General features: G+C 42.4%; 1 protein-coding gene and 1 long non-coding RNA gene across 3 annotated transcripts in view; both read left to right on the top strand.

Moving 5' to 3' along the window:
* The first annotated feature begins 6,402 nt into the window (after positions 1–6,402).
* Positions 6,403–19,970, top strand: part of LOC110508322 (kin of IRRE-like protein 1) — a 110,358-nt gene continuing 96,790 nt past the window's right edge. The window contains exon 1 of the mRNA XM_021588756.3: positions 6,403–6,902. Within this exon, the coding sequence (XP_021444431.3) occupies positions 6,857–6,902 (46 nt within the window). The 5' untranslated portion in view covers positions 6,403–6,856. The remainder of the gene's footprint in view (positions 6,903–19,970) is intronic.
* Positions 14,590–16,655, top strand: LOC149970659 (uncharacterized). Of its 2 annotated transcripts, none has more exons than XR_016492953.1 (4): positions 14,590–14,822; positions 15,055–15,108; positions 15,514–15,642; positions 16,006–16,655. It is a non-coding gene; the product is annotated as an uncharacterized LOC149970659 (long non-coding RNA). The 2 variants fall into 2 exon arrangements; XR_016492954.1 differs by having other exon boundaries at positions 14,608–14,822; positions 15,502–15,642.

Raw genomic sequence — 19,970 nt, 5'->3', positions numbered from 1 at the left:
CCATTTTGCCACCGGGCTGTTGTGAATGGGAATAGCCACAGAGGTAATATCTATACAATGGCTACTTCTGTGACTGCATGGCAGCAAAATTGAGCCCTCTATCCAGCTCTATGCGATCTCTATGGGAGTAGGTAATCTAGTGAGTCTGCTGTCGTAATAAGCTACGGTATACAGCCTCTCTGGGGAGAGAAAGAGATGTCTGCAGATGAAATGGGAGCGTGGTGTCAGTCACTCACAATATGTTTATTTGGCTCGCTCACTTTCTTAAGAGAGGAGTTTCCATTTGGTGAGTTGCATTTTCTAAGTAATCCCAGTCGTACGTAACCTTTGACCTTTCAACTGATGAGGAGTTGGAACCAGGAATGTCTGTCTACTCCACGGAAACGAAGGATAATAGTAGACCTACTTACTGGATGTTTCCAACTGGACCTGTATTTGCTCATATCTATCGTCCTGTCCTAGCTCTAGAAGATCGCATGAAATGTCTGCATGAGAAAAGAAGGTGGAACACACTATAGCTTTGACCAAACATGAGAACATGAAAACCGTTGTTGACAAGCCCCTATATGAGACGACCAACCGACTGATGGAGGTGTTTGACGGCTTGTCCATAGAATTAGAATAATTCTAGCCATATGGGCTTTCCCTACTCCCCAGTCTGCAGACATCTATTATATTCTAGAACACTCCACGCTTTAGAACGCATTGCATTTGTGTGCAGTTACAGCTTTCTGCCACCAGGTGTCAGTGACGAGCAGCTGTTTTTCTTGCTTTGAACACACTGTCTTACCCCTATCACCTGTCCACCTTTCTGCTCTCTTTTCTGTACCATTGTTGGCGGAATGCTCTTTCTCCACTGCTCTCTCTCTCTCTCTTCTTATTTTGTAGTATGTTATCTTGAAGAATAGATTTAAAAATGATGTTTATTTTTCAAAGAAAGGTGTGCATACTTTTAAATGTATTACTTTCAATTCAATTGCTAATCTTTTTTTTCTTTTTTTATAAATAGATGTTCAATATTTTAAGGTTAGAGGGTAGTTTGGCGTATCTTATTGTTTCGACAGTCCACCATTTTTATATAATTTCATGTATATAGTGTTGCCTTTACTGGTTATTTTTACAAGCACACTGATACACACTCACACACACATGTGCATGAGGTACATGTAGTCTGTGACTACAGTGTGTTTGTGTGTGCCTGTGTATGTGTGTGTGTGTGTGTGTGTGTGTGTGTGTGTGTGTGTGTGTGTGTGTGTGTGTGTGTGTGTGTGTGTGTGAATGTGTGTGTATGTGTGTATAATGATTGACCCAAACAGACTCTGGAGACACTGGATGCGTCCCAAATGGCACCCTATTCCCTATGTACTGCACTACTTTTGACCAGGCCTCATAGCCCTTCCCATAGGGCTCTGATCAAAAGTAGTGCACTATATAGAAAATAGGATGCCATTTGAGAACGTAGACACTATCTGTTATTTTCCACAAAATATTATTTTAATGACAAGTCTACTTTGTTAGCGTTCTTTTTGGATGATAAGTCTTCCTTTTGAATAACTATCCATATCACATGGGAATAGTGCTGTCATGGATGTTACCTAATTTGTACTATTGCTAATGATGTCATCAAGGTGGGACTGCACTATGGTGATGATGTCATAATGCTGAGTTCTGTCTCCGTTGGCTGTTCTGATCGTTCATACAGTATTAGCTTTTTTGTTACTATACCGATTCAGTTGTTGACTTCAAATAAACATGCATTTGGGTTAACTTCATTTTGTCATTATAATTACTATCTATCCTCGTATCACACTTGTTGTGTAACTAATTGCTGTGTCTGTCAGTCACAATCATTTTGCATTCAAATTGTATGGAAGCTCGTAGAATCCTCACGATTGATGTTGCATTATGTACATGATGTGTGTCCCAAATGACACCCTATTCCCTATATAGTGCACTACTTTTGACCAGAGCCTATTGGGCTCTCTCCAAAATTAGTACACTCACTATAAGGTGTCGTTTGGGACAGGCCCATCTGTCTCCTTTGCTTCACAATGGATATTCACCTGAACAACTATTTATAGACCGATTTCCTGTGACGAATGGTACTGCAGAGGATGACCGACAAACAGGGCTTACCTAACTACACATTCCAATGTCTTGTATTTATGGGCTGCTCAACTACACATGCTAATGTCTTGTATGGATGATTTCACCTACACAGGCGGAAGTTAGCCCAGCAGTTAAGAGTGTTGGGCCAGTAAATGAAAGGTTGTTGGTTTCAATCCCTGAGTCAACAATTATTTGTATTTTTTTATACACTACCGTTCAAGAGTTTGGTGTCACTTAGAAATGTCCTTGTTTTGAAAGAAAAGCTCATTTTTTGTCCATTAATTAAAATAACATCAAATTGATCAAAAATACAGTGTAGACATTGTTAATGTTGTAAATTATTATTGTAGCTGGAAACTGCAGATTTTTTAATGGAATATCTACATAAGCGTACAGAGGCCCATTATCAGCAACCATCACTCCTGTGTTCCAATGGCATGTTGTGTTAGCTAATCCACGTTTATTATTTTTTTTAAAGGCTAATTGATCATTAGAAAATAATTTTGCAATTATGTTATCACAGCTGGAAACTGTTGTTCTGATTAATGAAGCAATAAAACTGTCCTTCAGACTAGCTGAGTATCTGGAGCATCAGCATTTGTGGGTTCGATTACAGGGTCAAAATGGCCAGAAACAAAGACCTTTCTTCTGAAACTCGTCAGTCTATTCTTGTTCTCAGAAATGAAGGCTATTCCATGCGAAGAAGTTGCCAAGAAACTAAAGATCTGGTACAACGCTGTGTACTACTCCCTTCACAGAGCAGTGCATACTGGTTCTAACCAGAATAAAAAGAACACTTGCTAAATGATGTAAACATGCAATTGTATGTATGGGTCTACCTACCTACACATGCCTTTGTATGAATAGGCCATAGAAATAGATAGAGGACTCATCTTTATATCTGTGCTGTTATAGCGTCTGTGACAGCATGGCCAGCGCCATTGAGGCTACAACCCGCAAAAATCCCCACCCAGTTGACTACTTTAAAATTGTGGAAGCCCTCCATGGCTCTTCCCATGCTAAAATGGCCTTTTGGCCACTAGAGGCTTGTATCATTCTCTATGGTATGGGCCAACATATAGTACGTATGCCAATTAATTGTATGTATGGCATGTAGGAAAGAAACCAACAGAGGGCAGTAATTGTTCATTAAAGCACCCACCAAGTGATTCACGCTCCCTTTACCACTATCTTTCTCTCTCTGTCCCTCCATCTCTCTCTATCGGTCTCCCTTTGTCTGTCTCTTTCTGCCTGTTTGGGGGAGCATCTGAGGTACGACCTGAAAGTACATAGTCAATGTAACCAAGTCCTGAAAAAAACAAACATGTGCCACAATTCTTTAGTCCTCATAAAGTATCTTATTCAAAGTTCTTTATGATCAGGATAAATATTACATGTGTGAGTGAGTGACTTTATACCTAAAATTACATCACTGGGGCCAAGCTTCCTGCCATCCAGGACCTCTATAACAGGCGGTGTCAGAGGAAGGCCCAAAAAATGGTCAAAGACTCCAGTCACCCTAGTCATAGGCTGTTCTCTCTGCTACCACACGGCAAGCGGTACCGGAGCACCAAGTCTAGGTCCAAGAGGATTCTAAACAGCTTCTACCCCAAGCCATAAGACTACTGAACATCAAATCAAATGGCTACCCAGACTACTTGCATTGCCCCTCCCCCTCTTTTACGCTGCTGCTACTCTCTGTTATTATCTATGCATATTCACTTTAATAACTCTGCCCACATGTATATATTACCTCAATTACCTCGACTAACCAGTGCCCCCGCACATTTACTCTGTACCGGAACCCCCTGTTTATAGCCTCGCTATTGTTATTTTACTGCTGCTCTTTAATTATTTGTTACTTTATTTCTTATTTTTGTAGGTATTTTTCTTATAACTGCATTATTGGTTAAGGGCTCGTGAGAAAGTATTTCACTGTAAGGTCTACTACACCTGTTGTATTTGGCGCATGTGACAAATACAATTTGATTTGATTTGAAAATACATACAGTGTTCATAGGGCTATTGACAGAGTAGACTAAAACGTATATGGGGTATATCGTGAAAAGCACACAGGCCTACCCGTCTCCAATGGAGATTTTAACATATAAATCTTGGTTGGGAAAACTCCCCCCCCCCCCCCCCCCCCCCCCCAAATGTTTGATGCATGCCAGCAAAGCCACAGCCTCATTTACTGCCTTTTTAAAAAACATAGCTGACTTTGGCTGACTTTCTTAATTAGACAAATGTGGTTTCTACTGACAATTGAGATGTACAAACTATGGCATAAGGGGACGACAAGTGGATAAGAGACAATCCGTAATTTCGATTAAGACATTAATTAGCAAGCTAGGTCTGATGTAGTCAATATAACTATTTGTTCAGCACTTTTGAAATGCACAGCGACCGAATTCAAAACACAGGCCGTCCTTAAAGTATTCTCCCTGTAGACCAAGTCAGAACCGTAGGATATAGAAAGGGGGCATATAAGCAGACAATGAAAGCTCTTACAATATTCAATGATTACATTTCTCTAAAACAGGCTATAGGCTACATGTGCACCACCAAGTCAGAACAGTAGGCTAAGTTATCTGGGGGAAAGGGACCAAATTATTAGGGTGAGGCACATGGGCTACTAACAGCTACAGCACAACATAAAGTATTACTTTCTTAGCTATAGTATATACATCTCCCTGGCACAATACATAATTTATGCAGCAGCATACAAGACATTTTTGGACTCACCTTGTTGTGCTTTGCTTACTTGAACAAGAAGGTGGCACAGCAGTCCTTCTCGTGGGCACATTTTGTCATCAAACTTTGTCATCAAAGTCTGGCATTCTCTGGATTTATTGTGCTTTCAAAACAACTGGGAATTAGTGAAATTCTCCAGATTGGAGCTCTAGAACGAGGCCAGAGGATGACCGTTCAAAACTTATTTTCCCAGTCAGAGTTCATTTTTTCTCAGAGTTGCCAGTTGTCTTGAACTCACAGAAGTCTGAGATTCCCCAGTTCTGAGATTCCAGTTGTTTTCAACGCGGCAGAAGCAGTGGCGATCTTAGCATGTACATCTTGGTGGGGAAAAAAAAATATATATGTTTTATGCATGCCAGCACAGCCACTACACAACACAACACAATACTAAACAATACATTCATTGCACTATACCGGTTACAAACGGTGCCCACAAACTGTTAGGCCCTACATAATGCTGTCCCAACAGCAGAGCTTCCATTTCAGCGCCATGGAGTGAATCCTTACCACTGCTACACCTGGCTATCAGCGGAGCCTTCTATGGAAGCAAAACAGTTCATTCAGTTGTTTTGAATGTGGCAGAAGTCATGCTGGATTGACAGCATGGCCAATGTATTCAACCTTTTCTGGCCCATTGTGTTGAATGTTTATCATGTTAAGCTTGGAAAAGAGACCCTTAAACCCAGACTTAGACCACACACCCACTCCACTGAATAGCAGGCCAGTGATTGCTTTGCAACGCTTGTAGTTTACCACTGATTCCTTCCAACCCACTCATTGTTGAATTGTTTAATGTTTATGTCCAATGGCCGATGAGCACCGATACGTTTTTATCTATAATTTCTCTTCAATTTGACTAGGATTGAGAAGGATTTTGCCATGATGATGACTGCTCGTCTAGCTTGCTAGCTAAGATTTTGAAAGTATGATGTTGACATGATCAGTCCAATCAAAGCTATGGTAGATATAACGTGATTTGACATCATTTTATCTGTGGCCAATGACCTTGAGTTTTATTGGATTGTCACTTCTAATGTAAATCTATGGCAGCATCCAAGGGGCTTGAATTTTCGAGCTCTCCCTGTAGATTTCCCGGTGACGTAGTGTCCCCCAATCACGGCGCAACCAGAGAACATTACCAACCCCTACGTTCCGTATTTTCCGCTGGCTGCCCCACCACCACAGAAGCCACTGAGTTAGGCAGAAACACCTGCATTTTAGAGCCGCCTTAATCAAGAAAGCAAAAAAGAGACCATGTTTGTATGCTGCTTTATTAGCTCAATGTTGTTGTTTTTTTTTTACATTGTTTGCAAACTGATATGTGAAACGCATTAATGCCAAAATAACATGCAAAACAGGCAACAGCAAACAACAACAACAATATACATATTTTTTGCTAAACAGATGGGACTCAAAACAGGTAGGACTCTGCCCCACCTGCCCTGAATGATGGGTAGCCACTGCACGTATCACTGATGACAGACAGACAATAATAATAAACTGGTTGAATGGCACTAATGGACATTCGTGAAAGAAGATAACTGAGTCTGATGACCAGGCTACCGTGTGCAATTCCCCAAGTGAGCTCTTACAAAAGCGCTATTCCCCGCTTGCAGAGTAAAAACACTGTGATTTTTGGAGTAGGGGGTTCGTTCTCTGTTGATTCCGTGTAGAGAGGTAGCAAGAAGAAAAACCAAGGGGATTTCGCTCTTAATGAATGGAAATACGGATCGGCGCTGTACACGCAGCCAGAGTAAAGAGCCTGAGATCGAATGGAAGGAAATAAGAAATAAGTGGGGATAGCACAAAATAAGGTAAAGCCAAGGGGGCACGCGAACCGGAGACGAAGCAAAACCGCTGCAATTGACGATCAACGGATTACAACATAATTCCCGTTGCTGGCGAGTAAACTATTTTCTGGAAGGAATTGATGGTGTCTTTACAGAGCAGAACAGACTTTGAAGAGGTGATTTTGAATGCACTCGGCTGAATCATGCTGAGTTTGTGGATAATAACTTTGGCTATCAGTTTTAACAAAGGTGAGGAAAACTGAAGCCCGCTGGTCAACTGCTTGCATTTGTACGTATTCTGTTTCTATCCAATGGAAGCAGAAGGAAAATAGTAAAAGTTATTTTTTATGATTATATCTTCTTGTCCGTCTTTCCATAGCCTACCTTTTTGGCCACTGAATAGTGTGTGCGTTTCACATTCCATGTTTTAGCCGTGTTGCATTTTATCCTGTCCTTTGTAGCTCAGTTGTTAGAGAGAGCATGTCGCTTGTAAAGCCAGGGTAGTGTTGGGTTTGATTCCTGGGATCACTCATATGTAAAATGAATGCACGCATAACTGTAAGTCGCTTTTGGTAAAAGCGTCTGTTAATTAAATTGCATGTATAATATTATACTGGAATAGCTTTATTTGACAGTAGTTCATGAAGGGAACGGAGGCATTATTCGTGGTCTCCCTGAAAACATGGTATGAGAAACGGAGAAATCAGAATAGTGACATTCGGTTCATATTTCCACAATTACGAGTTCACGCAGCCTTTAACGGGCGCACAGAGAGTGAGAGAGATCAGCTGAACTGTATGTAGGCTATTGGTTTGATCTGACCATTGGCATGCAATAATCAAAATGATTCACACAACTAAATGTATATGGCCCAACAATATGCTTTAGCCCTATATCGCGGGAGAACTGTAAAACGCACATATTACTAGGCTACTCAATGCACATGTTGTGCCAGAGAGAGATTGATTGAACCAATAGTGTGCAATTGCAGCCCCGAAATTCGGGGCGTTCCTGTACGTCGGCATTCGTGCACCTGCAGGAACGCCCCCCTCGAGCATCTCATTGGTTCCTTCATGAACACCCGCACCGCTTGTGTGACGCTTTTGAATGTGGGTCAGAAATTATATTACATTTCTTACTGGTATGGGACAACCTTAGTGCCCCATGCATTTTTTTTATACTACGACAATTACAGGGTAGCTTACTCTGCTGACACTGACAAACTTATCAATAAAAATATGTTGTCTGATCTATATAATTGGCCTACGAGAAGGGGAGATACAAATACAATTAAGTTAAGAATTTTGATAACCAAAATACAGATTTTTTATTTATTTAACTACACCGGCAAAACCTGGACAACGCTAGGTTTTCATGCGGCTGACATGCAGTAATGTTAAATAGTGGTGTCATAGCCTATAAGTTTTTCATGCGCCTGACATGCAGTAATGTTAAATAGTGGTGTCATAGCCTATAGGTTTTCATGCGGCTGACATGCAGTAATGTTAAATAGTGGTGTCATAGCCTATAGTTTTTTTGGCATGTTGTATTAATTGTGATATGCTCACGTTTTACTGACACAGTGCACTTCCACTATTTATTTTGCTGGGACGCCGTACTGCCTCACTTTCACCCCTGGTCAAACACCTGCCCTCACCGTTGTTAACGGAACTGTGGGAAACAGGCGGGGGGCGAAGGCGACACTGTGTGCTAGCTAACTACTTAGCGACACCGTGGGCTAGCAGTGCTAGCTTGCTAGGTAGCTAGCTAGCACACTGTGTTGCCCCCGCCTCCTGTGTACAGGATAAAACCTTGCATGACAGACGGAGGTGAAGGACACTATATCTGGAGGCTAGGGCAACACTGTGTACTAGCTACCTTGGTAGTTAGCGACACCGTGTGCTAGCTATCTTGGTGTCTCCCTCGCCTCCTGCCTGCTGTGTACCGGAGTCCTCTTTAGGACTAGCTGGCTAAGCTAAACGCCTGCCCTCGCCAAAGATAACAGAACTGCGGGAAAACAGTGCCCAAATATGGGGTTTGTCGGCGGGTGGCATCCAACATTAATGTGCATTAATGCCACATAGGTACTGAAGCGCCCCCACCTCCCGCCTGTCCTAACTAAAAAATGGACCAATAGAAGTATAAAAAAGTTCCTGCAGATGCAGGAAAGCCCACATGCAGGAACGCACCGAATTGCGGGCCACAATTGCACCCTTCTTGAATGAACATGGGCAATTAGAACTGAAAAGCTCCAGCCCGATTAGAATGTAACATGAGTCACCAGATCTCTCTGTGTTTGGCATGGACACGTAGCCTATAGTGAGCGTAGCCTATAGTCATGTCTCTCCCTTTCAGCATGTAGTCTCTCAAGACGTGGTTTGCCTCTGGCAATGTAACAGTGTTACTAATAAACCTATGTTGCAAGGTCAGGGATATCCGAGAATACTCAGCATGCAGGTCGTCTCGCCTGCACTTGTCTACAGACAGATGACAAGCAAATTAATAAAATATTTTACCTTTAGGTGAAAATACATTTCTAAACAAGGATTACTGAATGCCTCATATGTTACCACGGCACTGCCATTGATCGAGTATCCCTGTCCACCGTGTCCAGCACCGTTTCTGTAGCTATGGAAATGTCAGTCGAAACTTCATGGCACTCGAATAGCAGCTCCAATGACTGCTTTGATTCATTTTGACGTTAGGCTGGGTTCTGTGTGCGGGGATCTGTTTAATTATGGCCATTCATTCTCTCCTGTCGGTGCAGTTGGATCTGCTAATCACCGGTTGTTGAGTAGAGCGCCATCTGGTTCACGTGCAGCGTACTCGCCGGTCCTGTTCCGTATATCGTGCAACACATCTATTACCTCAGCCATTCATACAGCTTTATTCAGTTATGATTACACTATCAATAGCCTACCCATAACAAATACCAACTATACCAACAAATTAGTCTGCAATGTTTACAGTCCTATGCCACTACTTTTCAGTGATGATATCAGTCAGTCATTCAACACTCCTTCCTTGCTGACTGTAATAGTGTGTGAAGTGATGTCTTATTGATTGTGGTGTGGAGTTGTGTGTGTGTGTGTGTCGGTTGGTTGGTTTCGAATGGCTGTAAGTGTTGTGTGGTAATGTGCAGTGTATTGTGTTGTGTTGTGTGGTAATATGTAGTGTACTACTTTTGAAAAAGGGCTATATAGGTAAAGAATATATATATATATATTACTTTCAAGTTTTTTAAAACCAGTTACACTGATACCTTAAAATAGTGATTTTAAGTTAGGTCTCTCAAGTGAACTAGTGTTATCCAAGTATTTACCTTGTCAAAATAGGAATATCTAAGTAGTGACCCAAAAGAGTAAATACTACAAAACAATATTGAACCCCCGTCTCCCATCCCTGTCTCTTCTAGAGGTCGACCGATTAATCAGAATGGCCGATTTAATTAGGGCCGATTTAATTAGGGCCGATTTCAAGTTTTCATATCAATCGGAAATCGGGCATTTTGGACACAGATTTTTTTTATTTTATATTTATTTATATATTTTTACACCTTTACACCTACACCTTACACCTTTTACACTTTATTTAACTAGGCAAGTCAGTTAAGAACACATTCTTATTTTCAATGACGTCCTAGGCCTTGTTCAGGGGCAGAACGACAGATTTTTATCTTGTCAGCTCGGGGATTCAATCTTGCAACCTTACAGTTAACTAGTCCAAAGCTCTAACCACCTGCGTCACGAGGAGCCTGCCTGTTACGCGAATGCAGTAAGAAGCCAAGGTAAGTTGCTAGCTAGCATTAAACTTAATCAATCATAATCGCTAGTTATAACTACACATGGTTGATGATGTTACTAGTTTATCTAGCGTGTCCTGCGTTGCATATAATCGATGTGGTGTGCATTTGCGAAAAAGGAATGTCTTTGCTCCAACGTGTACCTAACCATAAACATCAATGCCTTTCTTAAAATCAATAAACAAGTATATATTTTTAAACCTGCATATTTAGCTAAAATAAATCCAGGTTAGCAGGCAATGTTAACCAGGTGAAATTGTGTCACTTCTCTTGCGTTCATTGCACGCAGAGTCAGGGTATATGCAACAGTTTGGGCAGCCTGGCTCATTGCGAACTAATTTTACCAGAATTTTACGTAATTATGACATCACATTAAAGGTTGTGCAATGTAACAGCAATATTTAGACTGATGGATGCCACCCGTTAGATAAAATACGGAACGGTTCCGTATTTCACTGAAAGAATAAACGTCTTGTTTTCGAGATGATAGTTTCCGGATTCGACCATATTAATGACCTAAGGCTCGCATTTCTGTGTGTTTATTATGTTATAATTAAGTCTATGATTTGATAGAGCAGTCTGACTGAGCGGTGGTAGGCACCAGCAGGCTCATAAGTATTCATTCAAAAAGCACTTCCGTGCGTTTTACCAGCAGCTCTTCGTTGTGCGTCAAGCATTGCGCTGTTTATGACTTCAAGCCTATCAACTCCCGAGATTAGGCTGGTGTAACGATGTGATGTGAAATGGCTAGCTAGTTAGCGGGGTGCGTTTCAAACGTCACTCGCTCTGAGACTTGGAGTAGTTTTTCCCCTTGCTCTGCATGGGTAACGCTCTTCGGGGGTGGCTGTTGTCATTGTGTTCCTGGTTCGAGCCCAGGTAGGAGCGAGGAGAGGTACGGAAGCTATACTGTTACACTGGCAATACTAAAGTGCCTATAAGAACATCCAATAGTCAAAGGTATATGAAATACAAATGGTATAGAGAGAAATAGTTCTATAATTCCTATAATAACTACAACCTAAAACTTCTTACCTGCTAATAATGAAGACTCATGTTAAAAGGAACCACCAGCTTTCATATGTTCTCATGTTCTGAGCAAGGAACTTAAATGTTAGCTTTCTTCATAGCACATATTGCACTTTTACTTTCTTCTCCAACACTTTGTTTTTGCATTATTTAAACCAAATTGAACATGTTTCATTATTTATTTGAGGCTAAATTGATTTTATTGATGTATTATATTAAGTTAAAATAAGTGTTCATTCAGTATTGTTGTGATTGTCATTATTACAAATACATTTTAAAAGTCGGCCGATTAATCGGTATCGGCTTTTTTTGTCCTCCAATTATCGGTATCGGCGTTGAAAAATCATAATCGGTCGACCTCTAGTCTCTTTCTCTCTCTCTCTTTCTCCCCATCCCTGTCTCTTTCTCTCCTTCTCCCCATCCCTGTCTCTTCCTCTCTTTCTCGCTCTCCTTCTCCCCATCCCTGTCTCTTCCTCTCTCTCTCTCGCTCTCTCTTTCTCCCCATCCCTGTCTCTTCCTCTCTCTTTCTCGCTCTCTCTTTCTCCCCATCCATGTCTCTTCCTCTCTCTTTCTCCCCATCCTGTCTCTCTCGCAATTCAATTTGCTTTATTGGCATGACGTAACAATGTACATATTGCCAAACGCTTATTTTGGATATTTACAATATAAAAATGAGAATCAAAATGGTCAACAAGAAAACAGTAACAACAATAACCAAGTGTCAAAATAACCATGCATTCAACAATAACAATACGCATACAGTACAGTACATGTGCAGGTTGATTGGTCTGTCAGGCATGCAGCAATGTAGTGCGCTGCCAACCCACAGCTCTCAAATTTGGGGAAATGACACTCTCTAATTGCTTTATATTCTTTTTACATTTTGTCTCCCTCTCTCTCTCCATCCCTGTCTCTTCCTCTCTCTCTCCATCCCTGTCTCTTCCTCTCTCTCTCCATCCCTGTCTCTTCCTCTCTCTCCATCCCTCTCTTCATCTCTCTCGCCATCCCTGTCTCTTCCCCTCTCTCTCTCTCTCTCTCTCTCTCTCCATTCCTGTCACTTCCTCTCTCTCTCTCCATCCCTGTCTCTTCCTCTCTCTCTCTCCACCCCGGTCTCTTCCTCTCTCTCTACCCCTGTCTCTTCCTCTCTCTCTCTCCACCCCTGTCTCTTCCTCTCTCTCTCTCCACCCCTGTCTCTTCCTCTCTCTCTCTCCACCCCTGTCACTTCCTCTCTCTCTCCACCCCTGTCTCTTCCTCTCTCTCTCTCCACCCCTGTCTCTTCCTCGCTCTCTCTCCACCCCTGTCTCTTCCTCGCTCTCTCTCCACCCCTGTCTCTTCCTCGCTCTCTCTCCATCCCTGTCTCTTCCTCGCTCTCTCTCCATCCCTGTCTCTTCCTCGCTCTCTCTCCATCCCTGTCTCTTCCTCGCTCTCTCTCCATCCCTGTCTCTTCCTCGCTCTCTCTCCATCCCTGTCTCTTCCTCTCTCTCTCTCCATCCCTGTCTCTTCCTCTCTCTCTCATCCCTGTCTCTTCCTCTCTCTCTCTTTCTCCATCCCTGTCTCTTCCTCTCTCTCTCTCTCTCTCCATCCCTCTCTCTCATCCCTCTCTCTCTCGCTCTCCATCCGTCTCTTCCTCTCTCGCTCTCCATCCCTGTCTCTCTCTCTCTCTCTCCACCCCTGTCTCTCTCTCTCTCTCTCCATCCGTCTCTCCCTCTCTCCATCCCTGTCTCTCCATCTCTCTCTCTACATACCTCTCTCTCTCTCTCCCTCTCTCTCTCTCCATCCCTGTCTCTTTCTCTCTCTCTCTCTCTCCATCCCTGTCTCTTCCTCTCTTTTTCTTTCCATTCCATCTCGGTCTGTCTCTTTCCATCTACCACTCTTTCATCTCTTAGTGACAGCAGGAGGAAAGGAAAATAGAGGGAGACTGGACATGTCCTCCTTGCACTGCAGTTTTGGTCACTGCTCTATGAAGTAGTATGAAGTAGCTTAGGATCACCAGAATAGTATGGTGAATTTAATCACTAGGGCCGCCCCAAATAGCACCCTATTCCTACATAGTGCATTACTTTTGACCAGGGCCCTATGGTTCTTCTGTGCCATGAGCAACTGTATAACTATGCTGTTATCTAAACCTAATCACAAATGACACAGAACAGTCGTAAATAATGCTAACAATATTAACAACTGTTGAGTTTATGATACCTTGACAGTGTAGGACTGAAAAGAGAGAACGTAGAGCAAGTATGATAAGTGATAAGTGTAGGTAGTTTCTAACTTTCTCCCTCCCTCCGTTGTCTGTGAGGAAAATATTTCAATTATGCTCACGTCATTTGACACCTGAAATACTTTTACTAATTCCTGTAAAATGGTGGTCTTTGTGTGTAGGGCAGGCTTTGTGATTGGTCTTGCATGTCAAATCCACAGTCCACCAATTACACCCTGCGTCCCAAATGGCACCCTCTTCCCTCTATAGGGCATTACTTTTGACCAGAGCCATATGGGCCCTTGTAAAAAGAAGTGCACTATGTAGGGAATAGGGTGTCATTTGAGAAACAGACTGCTTTCCATCACACAATAGAACCTGACCAGATTGAGGCATAAGGATACAAATAGTGGACTAGATCAGTGTGTATCAAATGTATGTAAGTTCTGTTAGGAGAAAAATCACATTTTATTTGTCACATGTACCGAATACAACAGGTGTAGACCAGCCAACAATGCAGTTTTATTTAAATACAGCACTTTTAGGGCCTTACTCTGACACCACCTGGTATAGAGGTCCTGGATGGCATGAAGCTTGGCCCCGGTGATGTACTGCGCCGTACGCACTACCCTCTGTAGTGCCTTGCGGTCGGAGGCCGAGCAGTAGACCATACCAGGCAGTGATGCAACCCGTCAGGATGCTCTCAATGGTGCAGCTGTAAAACGGCTCTATTTCACGAAATATGTCCATTAATATGTTAACATATCATATGTGTCATAACAATTTAGAATTTTCTCACTACACGAAAATGCGAGCGTTTCTGTATCTCACCAATAGAAACGGGCCAGCTACATTTCCTGGTTGTAAGCAAACCACAATATCCATAATTCATTGTGATTTCCGGATGTAGTACCGCCCCCTGGAGGTGTATCCAGTTGATATGGTAAATATCAAAATGCCTGTGTTTGTAGCCAGCACTTTCAGCCAGAGGATTTCGAAACTGAATTAAAGTTTCAACTGATGGGGGTTGCCATGTCGTCGATCGTTAAAAAGTGATGCTATTCCATATATTTTTCCCCCCTTCATTTCAAAGAGGAAGGCATCTGATCAGCCAACATTGGAGCAGAAAATAAGTCAAGCTGAGGTAACGTAGCTAGTTAGCTAGCGTTAAACTACATTTGTTTATCTTTAAAAAAAATCTAGCTAGCTACATTTCATAATATGCTGGTTAGACATACCAAAGCATGTCAATGTCATTAGCCAGCTGCTATCTGCCGATATGCTTTGTAATTTTGCAAGCTAACGTTAGCTTCGTTAGGTTACGTTAGCTAGCTAGCTAACTACCGTAGAGGCTAATGTGACTGTGTTCTATTTAGAGTCCGATCCCATCAATATCTGCAGAGGCATCAAGCTCAGCACCAGCAACTAGTGTAAGTCACCTTACTAAAATCGACAAGATTTTCCCATGATGAGAAAACAAAGGTACTGGAGCTAGGCATAAACATGGTCCGTGTCTTGTTGCAATAGATGGTGTGTTTACAAGTACGCTACAACTCGAGTCCTACTGTAGTTCTCTGTATTATGAAGTCTTAGACTTCAAGCCTTGCTTGAACAATCAACTAAATGGGAGAAAATTAGGTATTGGTTAGGAGGGGATGGTGTGCGTGACTGACTGATGTCTGTTAGGGTGGGTATTGTGTGCGTGAAGGTTAGGATGCATTATCTATTGACTTGAGGGGGGTGGGTTGATAGATATAGTACCTTGTTTGAGTGTGTATTGATGGGGAGAAAGTAGTAAAATGTGAGCTAATCACTGACTGCAGTGTGTCCTACAGACAAATCCTGCTGCTGTTGACCTTGACACCAGCGTTGGTAGTACAGAGCCTGTAGACTCATTGGATGAACGCTTTCAGCCTGGAATAAACTCAATCATCTGACTTTGAAACAAGCCAGAACAGCAAAAGGTATTTATGAAAGCACAATACGCTCTTGAGAAAACAAAATCACCAAAACACCGAACTGTCTACAACAGTCAGTTCTTTGGCATGGGGGAGAGGGGCTGTTAAGTATTCTCTTCTAGCTTATTCACTCTATTGTTGGAAGTGCTTGTCTACTCAACCACACTACTGTAGGTGCTCATACACAACAATACACAACTAGACTGTCTACAAGTCAAGCCCCCCCTCAAACCTTTCACATCTTTCTGAATTATTGACTCTGAGTGTAACAAAACACATATCAGTCAACCGTACCCTGTTTTGTTTACAAATTAACATGGTTTATTGTATGATTACATAGCCTCATGATCTGTATTAATGTCTTTCCAGGAGACTTTCAGCACAAACAAATAATCTGCAAGAGGTCGAAGCATTGGGGGGTGAAGAAAGGGTACGAGAGGCTTGTCCACCTGGCTGTGGCGTGCAGAAAGGACCTGCCGGTTGTCTACAAGGAGCCTGAGTTATAGCTCCCCAAACCCAATATCCCTGTCAACAGCGCCAAAGCCTGCTAAACCAGCTGCCATTACTCAACACAAGAAAAGGTTCACCCTCTGAAGAGCATTCTGGGACCTGCCTGGAACATTCAAGCAACACAACATCCATATTTTTGTAGTATAATATAGAATGCCTAATATGCTCACAACTACATTGTGGTATATATATTGCTAGTTGTTGTCCATACAGCATATAAGTATACTGTCAAGTGGGTAAATGATTCCAGCTGTATCAGAAAAGTGTTGACTTGAACTTCTGGGTCAATTAATTGTGACATTCATGAAATGTATTTGGATAAACTAGCGAATGTCTTACTGCACAAAAAAAATGTATGCATGGACTTGGTGTATCATTTAAACTTTAATTTGTTGGCAAGTAAACATGTTTCAATAAAACAGTATATTAGTCTGTCAATAGTAAGTAGATTGACAGTAGATGAGTCTGCTAAATGACAAAGAATGTAAAAAATAAAGAAAATATATATATATATAGTAAATAAGTAGACATGGCTTGTATTTGCTCTGGAGACCTAGGTGAGTGTACTCAGCAGTATGCAGGAACAGTTATGGCAATTTATATACAGTAGAATAAAAATATACTACTAATGCTTATAATAAATGCCCTGAAATGCTTACTTACAAGCCCTTAACCAACAGTGCAGTTCAAGAAGTGTTACGAAAATATTTACCAAATGAACTACAGTAAAAAAGAATACTAACATAACGAGGCTATATATAGGGGGTACCGGTACGGAGTCAGTGTGCGGGGGTACAGGTTAATCGAGGTAATTTGTACGTGTAGGTAGGGGTGAAGTGTGTATGCATAGATAAACAGCGAGTAGCAGCAGTGTACAAAACAAATGGAGGGGGGTCAATGTAATAGTCCGGTGGCCATTTGATTAATTGTTCAGTAGTCTTATGGCTTGGGGGTAGAAGCTGTTAAGGAACCTTTTGGTACCGCTTGCCATGCGGTAGCATAGAACAGTCTATGGCTTGGGTGACTGGAGTCTGACAATTTTATGGGCTTTGCTCTGACACCGCCTATTATATAGGTCCTGGATGGCAGGAAGCTTGAACCCAGTGATGTACTGGGCTGTTTGCACTACCCTCTGTAGCGCCTTATGGTAAGATGCCGCTCCGTTGCCATACCAGGCAGTGATGCAACCGGTCAGGATGCTCTCGATGGTGCTGCTGTAGAACATTTTGAGAATCTGAGGACCCATGCTAAATCTTTTCAGTCTCTTGAGGGGGGGAAAGGTTTTGTCGTGCCCTCTTCTTGACTGTCTTGGTGTGTTTGGACCATGATAGTTTGTTGGTGATGTGGACGCCAAGGAGCTTGAAACTCTCGACCCGCTCCACTACAGCTCCATTGATGTTAATGGGGGCCTGTTCGGCCTGCCTTTTCCTGTCGTCCACGATCAGCTCCTTTGTCTTGCTCACATTGAGGGAGGGGTTGTTGTCCTGGCACCACATTGCCAGTTCTCTGACCTCCTCCTTGTAGGCTGTCTCATCTTTGTTGGTGATCAGGCCTACCACTGTTGTGTCGTCAGCAAACTTAATGATGGTGTTTGGCCACACAGTCGTGGGTGAACAGGGAGTACAGGAGTGGACTAAGTACACACCTCTTAGGTGCCCCAGTTTTGAGGATCAGCGTGGCAGATGTGTTGTTGCCTACCCTTACCACCTGGGGGCGGCCCGTCAGGAAGTCCAGGTTCCAGTTGCAGAGGGAGGTGTTTAGTCCCAGGGTCCTTAGCTTAGTCATGAGCTTTGTGGGTACTATGGTGTTGAACGCTGAGCTGTAGTCAATGAACAGCATTCTCACATAGGTGTTCCTTTTGTCCAGGTGGGAAAGGGCAGTGTGGAGTACGATTGAGATTGTGTCATCTGTGGATCTGTTGTGGTGGTATGCAAATTGGAGTGGGTCTAGGGTATCTGGGAGGATGCTGTTGATGTGAGCCATGACCGGTCTTTCAAAGCACTTCATGGCTACTGATGTGAGTGCTACGGGAGGTAATCATTTAGGCAGGTTACCTTTGCTTCCTTGGGCACAGGGACTATGGTGGTCTGCTTGAAACATGTAGTTATTACAGACTCAGTCCTGTAGCGTAGCATCAGTGTCATCTGACCACTTCTCTATTGAGCGAGTCACTGGTACTTCCTGCTTTACTTTTTGCTTGTAAGCAGGAATCAGGAGGATATAATTCTGGTTAGATTTGCCAAATGGAGGGCGGGGAGAGCTTTGTATGCATCTCTGTGTGTGGAGTAAAGGTGGTCTAGAGTTATTTCCCCTCTGGTTGCACATGCTGGTAAAACTTGGTGAAACTGATTTAAGTGTCCCTGCGTTAGTCCCCAGCCACTAGGACCGCCGCTTCTGGATGAGCATTTTCTTGTTTGCTTATGACCTTTTAGAGTTGGTTGAGTGTGGTCTTAGTGCCAGCATCTGTCTGTGGTGGTAAATAGACAGCTACGAATGATATAGATGAGAACTCTCTTGGTAGATAGTGTGGTCTACAGCTTATCATAAGGTACTCTACCTCAGACGAGCAATACCTCGAGACTTATTTAATATTAGACATCGCGCACCAGCTGTTATTGACAAAAAGACACACATCCCCACCCTCGTCTTACCAGACATAGCTTCTCTGTTCTGCCGGTGCATGGAAAATCCCGCCAGCTCTATATTATCCGTGTCGTCATTCAGCCACGACTCGGTGAAACATAAGATATTACAGTTCTTAATGTCCCGTTGGTAGGATAATTGTAATTGTAGGTCGTCAATTTTATTTTCCAATGTTAGCAAGTAGGATGGATGGCGGTGGGAGTTTACTCGCTCGCCTACAGATTCTCAGAAGGCAGCCCAATCTGCTTCCTCTTTTCCTTCGTCTTTTCAAATGACTTGATGATTTTGGCCTTTTCCCAGGAGAGCAGTATATTCTTCTCGGCGGACTCATTAAAGGCAAAAGCTTCTTCCAGTTCGTGGTGAGTAATCGCTGTTCTAATGTCCAGAAGTTATTTTCGGTCATAAGAGATGATAGCAGCAACATTATGTACAAAATAAGTTACTACAGTTTTACCAAGGGAATACTTGTATATGGTGTTTTTGTGTGGGCAGTGAGGTGTTCGGAGTCACTTTGATACAAGGATAGATTGTTGTTATGGGACTTTTCACATATCTACATCGTCATCAACTTCTTTATATCCAAACGGTATTGTCTGTGAGAGAAAGACAAACGGTATTACACATTCATGGACAATCGTTGTGTACTGTCTGTATTTCTACTGTATCAACATGGTGTAGAATATGAGACTTCTCACAGACACGTTAGCTACAGTACCTACAACAGACTGTAGAGTTACTCCAAGACTAATATGGAGTTTTGCTCCTAATGAGAGGCACTGAGGCTGGTTAGCTAGCTATAATGTTAGACCTCAGTACATTTTAGGTACCGTAAATACACCTCTAGCTAAACCTGGCTAGCTTGCCTTGTAGTGGTACTAGCAAGCCCCATTATGGCCGAATCAATCACAATTTTACTGTACTGAACAACCCTGCCTCGTGTAAAAAAGAGAACTTATATTGCTAGCTAGCTACCGACAGCAAAACGGCTTACTCATTTGACTATTGCTGTTCTGTTTTCTGGTCCAGCTTGTCTAGACTACTGCTTGCTGGACTTGCAATATAATTTTTTGATGTCTCCACTCCTCTCCAGTGTATTCCAGCTCAAATAAATAGGGCTGTGTGTTCCTATGTAAAAGAACATCAAATAATGTTTTGTTGTCCAGCTCTTCTTGGAAAGAGCA

This window comes from Oncorhynchus mykiss, chromosome 28 (assembly GCF_057628025.1).
Source record: "Oncorhynchus mykiss isolate SJ-2025 chromosome 28, ASM5762802v1, whole genome shotgun sequence".
Lineage (NCBI taxonomy): Eukaryota > Metazoa > Chordata > Actinopteri > Salmoniformes > Salmonidae > Oncorhynchus > Oncorhynchus mykiss.
The sequence above is the reverse complement of the archived record's forward strand: the minus strand, read 5'-3'. Positions and strand labels throughout refer to the sequence as shown.